Source organism: Triticum dicoccoides, chromosome 7A (genome assembly GCF_002162155.2).
Source record: "Triticum dicoccoides isolate Atlit2015 ecotype Zavitan chromosome 7A, WEW_v2.0, whole genome shotgun sequence".
Taxonomy (NCBI): domain Eukaryota; kingdom Viridiplantae; phylum Streptophyta; class Magnoliopsida; order Poales; family Poaceae; genus Triticum; species Triticum dicoccoides.
In genome coordinates this window covers 583,846,501-583,854,223 of record NC_041392.1, presented here as the reverse complement: position 1 = coordinate 583,854,223, position 7,723 = coordinate 583,846,501, and the positions used below count along the sequence as shown (strand labels likewise).

Genomic DNA, 7,723 nt, shown 5'->3' with positions numbered 1-7,723 from the left:
GTGAGAATGAAAACTAAAAATGGTGCTGAAAACCCCGTGGAGGACCAAGGCGTCCGTCCGGTTTCACTTCTGCGGTGAGAAGGAGAACTGAAAATGGCATGGAAAACCCGCCAGAGGACCGGGTGTCAGTTTTCACTTCCACGGTGCGAATGAAAACTGAAAATGGCGCTGAAAACCTGGGCGTCCGTCCCGTTTCACTTCTGCGGTGAGGAGAGAACCGAAAACCGCGCTAAAAAGTGGGCGGACGGCCAGGCGCACGGTTTCACCTCGATGGTAAACTAAGAACGTTTCATGGAAGACGAAGAATCCGGCTCTTTTCAGAAAAGAAAAAGAACACTTTTGTTTTTGACACGATGAAGAACATTTTTGTAAAAACATGAAGGACACTTTTTTTAGATGAAAACATGAAGAACATTTTTTTTTACTAGATGAAGGACATTTTTTGGTAAGAGGGAGAACGGAAAACGGCGCGGAAAACCATTGGAGAGAGACGGCACGATGATGAGGGCAAAATAATCCTGTACGACCGGGTCGTACGTGCGACCCGGCCGCAAGGGGAGGCTGTCAGGTGGGCCACCCCACAACGAGCTCTCTCGCAAACGGGTCGTACAGGATTCGCCTCCATGATGAGGCGAGCGCGTTACAGACATACTGGTCCCGGACGAGACGGTCCGGCCCGCGCTGCGCCACCACACCGCGCACATGTCGCGCCTTCTCGCCGTCCCGTCAGGATTCAAGGGCCGCTCCGCGCCCTCCTCCCATATGACCCCCCTCCTGGCCCCTTGCGTTCTCTCTCTTGACTTTTGGCAGTACAACTGGGCGAGCGAGGGGGGCAAGGCTTTGCGAAAGCGCTCAGTTTCTCCCAGTCTCCGACTTCGAGATCTCGCGAGAGAGAGAGAGAGGGGGGAGGCAGGAGGACAGCGGGTCAGGGGAGAGAGCCAAAGGGGGCGTGGGATCCTACTGTGGAGCCAGCCAGTGTGGCGGATTGGGGCGAGGCTACGTGCATGGCCACCGGCAGCAGCAAGTGGTGGCAAGGGCCAATGGACTTCCCGCCGCAGCCGCAGCCGCAGCAGATGCAGCAGCATCAGCCGCTCCAGCACCAGCACGAGCCGCTGCAGCTGCCGGCGGTGACCATGCCGGCGCCGGCTCCAGCGGTGGCCGCCCCGGCCGCCTCGCCGGAGAGCAAGCAGCAGCAGCAGCAGGGCCAGGGCCAGGGCGAGGGGCAGATGGGGGCGGCGGCGGGGGCCATCGTGCCGCTGCGGAGGCCGCGGGGCCGGCCGATGGGGTCCAAGAACAAGCCCAAGCCGCCGATAATCATCACGCGCGACAGCCCCGACGCGCTCCACTCGCACATCCTGGAGGTGGCCCCGGGCGCGGACGTCGCCGCCTGCGTCGCCGAGTACGCGCGCCGCCGCGGCCGGGGCGTCTGCGTGCTGGGCGCGTCCGGCTCCGTCGTGGACGTCGTCGTGCGCGGCGCGGCCTCGGCCGCGCCCCTCCCGGGGCGCTTCGAGCTCCTCTCCATGACCGGCACCGTGCTCCCGCCCCCGGCGCCGTCCGAGGCGTCCGGCCTCGCAGTCATGCTCTCCGCCGGGCAGGGCCAGGTCCTCGGTGGCTGCGTCGTGGGGCCGCTCGTCGCCGCCGGGCCCGTCACCCTCTTCGCCGCCACCTTCGCCAACGCCGTCTACGAGCGCCTGCCCCTCCAGGACGCCGCCGACGCCGACGTCAAGCCCGACCTCTCCGCCGCCCCCGACGCCTCGGTCCCGCAAGAAGTGCAAGCGCAGCAGCCACTGGCGATCTCCCAGGCCATGGCCATGGGCGCGGGCTACCCCGACCACCGCTCACCGCAGTACCCGTGGGGAGGCCACCAGGGAGGCGGCATCTGATGGATCGATCGTTAACTCTTTTCCTGGTGTTCTTGCTCCTAACATCCATCCTCTAGACAAAAGTAGGTTTTGGCAAGTTGGTTCATTCATGGAGTGCTCTTCTTGGGCTCTTATTGTGATTTTGTCGTGCAAGATCAGCAGAATATGGCGACCAAGTACATCTCTTCTCAGGCGATGGAGCCACATTTCGTGTGGTTAATTGGAGGTCAGTGTTCTACTAGTAGTTTTACAGCTTCTCGGGCTGAGTTGTTAGTGTATTTGCTAGCATTGCGAACATGTGAAATGTGATTAATGACTGGGGAAATTGGAAATTTGTTGTTAATGGCTGGGGAAATTGGAAATCTTTTGTTACCTGAGATGTGCTCGCCTCGCTATTTCATATCGACTTTCCATTTGAGATGTTTTCTTTATGCTTGTTGCCAGTGTACAAAACCTCCGCCTGTCCCATCAAATTTAGTAGTACAGTACGCCGTATGAAATCCAATGGTCAATGTTCAGTCCTGCTGCATGTGTCCGTTCGAGAAGGAAAGAAACAAAACAGCAAAACACATGTTGCGTCATGTACTACTGTATCTATATCTATCTCATAGACATAGAGGAACCATAGGAATATAGCAACATAATAGAAGATTTGAAGAGAACACCATGGCCTTCTTTGGTTCACATAATTCTAAAAACGCAGGAATTAGATAGAAATGCATGCGTAAAACAGAAGATTAGAAAACGTAGGAATTTTGCAGGCTTGGCTGTTTGGCTCATGGGAATAGAAAAATCACAGGAATTCTTGTGTACTTAGCATGTTCTTATGCCATGAAGGATCTCAGTCTCGTTCTTTGTGTGGAAGAATTTGGACAAGAGGTTCAAGTGGATTGTAAAATTTCTGTGTTTTTTTCTCTAAAACCAAGAACAAAGATTATTTTTCTCTCTCTATTTTCCTTTGCCACATTCCTTTGAACCAAAAGCTTGGTGCCTCTTTGATTCGCAACATTCTAAAAACACGGAATAGGAAAAACATAGGGTTGGAATTTCATGGTCATCTCAATCCTAAAGGATTTTGGGTTGTTTGATTGCATATAGGAAAAACAAAGGATTCTTCCAAAGAGGTTGGCATGGATGCTAAAAAATACTATATGAGAAGTAGTACAAAGAAATCCTTAGAAAAAATTCCTATATGATTCAATCCTATGAATCAAAAAACCTACATTGGAAAAAAATCCTAAGGATTCTAGTCCTACAAAATTTCTATGAAAAAACCTTTGAATCAAACGAGCCTTTAACAATGCCACCATAGGAAAATTTCCTATTCGTTATACGAATGTGCTTCTTCTACTTTTCCTTTGAACCAAAGGTCTGAACTATTTGTTGCAGGACGGATTGCAAAAGCAATAATGGAAAATTGTTTCGATTTTCAATTTACCGTGAGAAAAAAGGGATCACAGTTGGAGAAAGTATCCAGTGGAAACAAGTTTTGATCAACTGTTGAAAACCAAGTGAAAATCATGTTTCAAAATTTCTGGAAAAAAATACAGTATGATGGAGAGGTGGCATTCTACAAAAATGTGAAATTTTATGTTTCAAATTCAATTCCACATGGGAGCTAGCTCCCACTTGAAATTGAATTTTAATTTTTTGAAACATTTTCACTTGATCCGTTTACTAATTTCCACCGATTTTTTTTGTTTCCATGGGATATTCTCTCCACAACGGGGCCTATTTGATTGTTGCGATTTTCAAAACATATTGGAAATATGTCGCATTGGAGTTTCATGTTCTAATCAATCCAATATGATTAGAAAATTACATGAAGTTACAACCAAAGAGTATTTGTCACTACATGAAGAAGAAATGAATTGTAACAAGAGGTTTAGTGGATAGATTTTTTTTCCAAAATATGGCAAAGGAATCTTCCAACAAAATCCTAACCATCTCATTATCGTGAATCGAATGACATAAAAAAACCCTTCAAGATTCAACTCCTTTAAAATTTGCGTGAGGGGCCTCCTTAATTCACAGGATTCTAAAAAAGAAGGGAATAGAAGAAATATTATATGTAAGAATGTACGCCTAAACCAAAGGATTGGAAACTGGTAAAATTTGGCATAAGTTATTTGAATGACACAAATTGCATAATACATGAATCACACTAGTGAAATTCTAACACTCACTAGATGGGTCGCATCGTTGCCATAGACAATTTGCTTTGCCTCAATCCCATGCTTATGAGTAAAAAAAAGTGAGGCCGCTGCAGATGTTAAATGTTCCATGTCTTTCCCTTAGGCTCATTCACATGAACCAAAGGATGTTAGTGACCAAATCCATAGGAATTCCTAAATCCTAAGGCATAATCCTTTGTTTTAAAGAGGCCTAAAATTGCAATGCAGGTTTGAGCAATTTCATAAATTATCTAACTCCCATTTCCCGATTGGATGCTTGAATAATGTTATAAACCAACAATCTATCGTACAAATATCTTAACGGACTGGCTCAATTATCGAAAAAGAGATAGAGAGTATATAATTTTACTCTCTCTCTCTCTCTCTCACACACACACAAACACACACACCTCAGAGGTTATACAACGATTGTTTATTTATGTTTGATGTGGCAAACAACCTCTTAAGGCTATCTCCGATAATTGTGATTATCGAAGCCTTAAGAAGATGAGGGTGTCATCCTTGTTTTCGTTTTTTTTGGCGGACAAGGGTGTCATCGGTGTTGTGGTGGACTTAGTGGTAACGTATTGTTTGCATATGTTGCAATTACTCTCACCTCTTCACTTTTGGAGTAGAAGCCGCGCGTGACGAGCCAGCGAGTGGGGTGTTGTTCGCATGTGTTAGCATCGCGCCCCCTCTAGGGCAAGAGAATATTCGACAAAAATCAAGTTTGAGTCAAATTTCAGAAACATGACTATCACTTGGTTTTCACCATTTTTCACTAAGGCTGTGTTTGGATGATGCCTACGGCTGCCTAGCCGCAGACGTGGCATGCCAAATAAAAGATGCCATTGGTTGCCGCCGCAGTCCTACTACATGTCATGCTATCGGGCCACACGTTTCTAGCGTAGAGTGTGGCGGCCGATTCGTTCGCCTGATTTGCGACGTGCCGCGGTTTAGCCCTAAAACTGTGTGTCCACGGGGATATTTTCTGTTTTAGGGCTATAATTTTCTGTTTTAGGGCTATAATAAAGTGCGAAACTAGGTAAATTGTGTCTAAAATGTTTCAAATCTGATAAAACTTGTCACGGGCTGCCGGTAAGAAACGGAGTTCTCTGTTTGGAAAGAAACGGTTCTACGTACTGCATTGTCCATTCGACACCTGCACTCCGACTACAGCAGCAGCAGCATCGCCCAGCGGTGTTTGTTTTGCTTTGACCACGATCGATGTTCTTCCTAGGCTGGAAACCGAAGCAGACAGAGGGCAGCATCATTGCTGCGACAAAGCGGCCACCGTAGCCTGGATGTTTTGTAAAGGAAGAACCGGCCTGCCATTGTAACTTCCAAAGGTTAGGCTTTTGCATGTGCATCAGTGCGTCGAACCCGCCGCGCACCCTCCCCCTCCCTCTCCTCCTCGGTTCTTGCGCCCTTTTAGGGTCTAAAGCAAGGGCAGAGTTGATCAAGATCTAACCACCGAAAAGCCTCTTAGTATGTTCATCGCTGATGGAAAGAAAAGGTCTGCTCCTGCTACTATAGTAGTAGTAGGTTTGATTTGAGTTCGAGCGTGTTTTAGGGGGTGTAAAGAGTAAAGACTAATAAAGCGAGCAAAGGAGGGCCGCTGGTGGGTCAAACCACAGGGAAAGGAACCGAGTGCTGTACCCTCGCCGCAAGAAAGGAAGCCTGCAGCAGCAGCAGCGGCTCCGGCGTCTGTTTTTGTTTTCTCCCTCTTTCGTCGTCCTTTGGCAAAGCCTTTGCCTAAGGGATCTTCTTCGGAACAGTGGTATAGCGTAGGCACGCATGCAGCAAGGGGGGAGAGAGAGAGAGAGGAGTGTTGATGTGTCCATGAGATTTGGTCCTGCAGGGGAGGGCCCCAGATTGACCGCATGGTTCCGCAGCTTTGCCTCTGCCTCCCCTTCCATCGATCCATGGGCCCGCAAAATGGACAAAAATAAGTAGATAACCCAAAGGCCAAAGGTATTCGAAAAATAAATTATCGGCAAAACTATTTCTCCCAAGCTAACCTTTTCGGGTAACGCCCAAAACGCGTGGGCGCTATTACTATACATCGTAGCGCCCGTCTGTCAGGAGTATACGCCTTATCAGCGTGGCTTCCCCAGAGCCGGGCCGGGCCCCACCCTGGTTAAGCAGCACCCACCCCATAGGCGCTATACTGTGGAGGATAATGTCTTTCTCTTAGGCGCTATGCTCTTGTTATGGTTAAGGCACGGCGGACGGCCCACGGCCCGACCTAGTCCTCATTTTCTCATTCTCATGAACACAGAATGGGCTCGCGGCTAGGGTTCGTGCGCCCTCTCCTACCCCTATCCCAAATCGACCCAATTTGAAGGAATTTGCTGGGCATTTGATCCTACAAATATCCCCCAAGGTATTCTCCTCCGATCCCCTTGCTTTCATCTGAAAAATCCATCACATTTGTCCCCATTGTGCAAGTTTCGGTGAGACCATAAGTCCTATTTTTAAATTGTTATGGAACAATGGCATGATTGTTTGATGTGTAGCATTAGCATTGGCATAGTACCAGAAGGGTTGGGCGCGCTTTGCTGTGCCATTGGTGTTGTTGAGATTCTTAAAAAAAATACTCAATTTTGTTTTAAAATATAAGGTGTATTACTTTTTTTCGAAAAGTCCAACATCTTTAAGTTTGATCAAATCTATGAAGAATATCAAATTGATGTTATATTAGATTCATCAGGAAATAAATTTCCATAATTTCTTCGCTTAATATTGTGGATGTCGATATTTTTGGCTCTAAACTTGCTCAAAGTTAAAGAAATTTGACTTTTCAAAGAACTAATACCCCTTATATTTTGGAACTGATGGAATATTTAGTTGGGCGAATGGGGGAGACGATGGTGTGTGTTTTATGTTTATTTATAATGCGATTATTTGTGGGCCTTTCATAGTGTGATTTTGTGTTATGCACTAATCAACTCAAACTTTTGTGAGTAAATTTCTGCATCGGTGGCTATATGTACTATATTAGTGCTATAGTATCTGTGGTTGATATGTTTTTCTAGCCGGTTGCTGTTGATTGATTTGAAAAACTGTGGGCCCGATCAAAATCATAAACCAAATTCAAAATCGAATATGTCAATCAAATAAAAGAGCTTCAAAATTAGGGAATATGATTAATTATAATAATTAAATGAGAGAGCTCCTTGAGAAATTATTGACCCGGTCAAAATTAGGTCATCAAGTTCTAAACTGATGAGCTCAATTAATTGTGAAGACTTAAAAATTAGGAAGCATGGTGTATAGTATAAAAGAATTGGATGAGAGCTTTGTGGAATTGTTGACTTGGTCAAAATCGGGTGACCCAATTTCAATTGGACACTGTCGGTGTCAAAACCGGCGGATCTCGGGTAGGGGGTCCCGAACTGTGCGTCTAGGCCAGATGGTAACAGGAGGCAGGGGACACGATGTTTTACCCAGGTTCGGGCCCTCTTGATGGAGGTAAAACTCTACGTCCTGCTTGATTAATATTGATGATATGGGTAGTATAAGAGTAGATCTACCACGAGATCAGAGAGGCCAAACCCTAGAAGCTAGCCTATGGTATGATTGTATGTTGTGGTTGTTGTCCTACGGACTAAAACCCTCCGGTTTATATAGACACCGGAGAGGGTTAGGGTTACACCAGGGCGGTTACAAAGAAGGAGATATCCA

At 46.8% G+C, this 7,723-nt stretch overlaps 1 protein-coding gene across 1 annotated transcript; it reads left to right on the top strand.

Moving 5' to 3' along the window:
- The first annotated feature begins 887 nt into the window (after positions 1 to 887).
- Positions 888 to 2,241, top strand: LOC119330700 (AT-hook motif nuclear-localized protein 27-like). Its single transcript, XM_037603818.1, has one exon. The coding sequence runs from the start codon at positions 1,005 to 1,007 to the stop codon at positions 1,881 to 1,883; it is 879 nt and encodes a 292-aa protein (XP_037459715.1). The 5' UTR covers positions 888 to 1,004; the 3' UTR covers positions 1,884 to 2,241.
- Positions 2,242 to 7,723: the final 5,482 nt, after the last annotated feature.

Excerpts from the sequence above, each read along its gene's own strand:
- LOC119330700 (XM_037603818.1), top strand. The coding sequence starts at position 1,005 with ATGGCCACCGGCAGCAGCAAGTGGTGGCAAGGGCCAATGGACTTCCCG.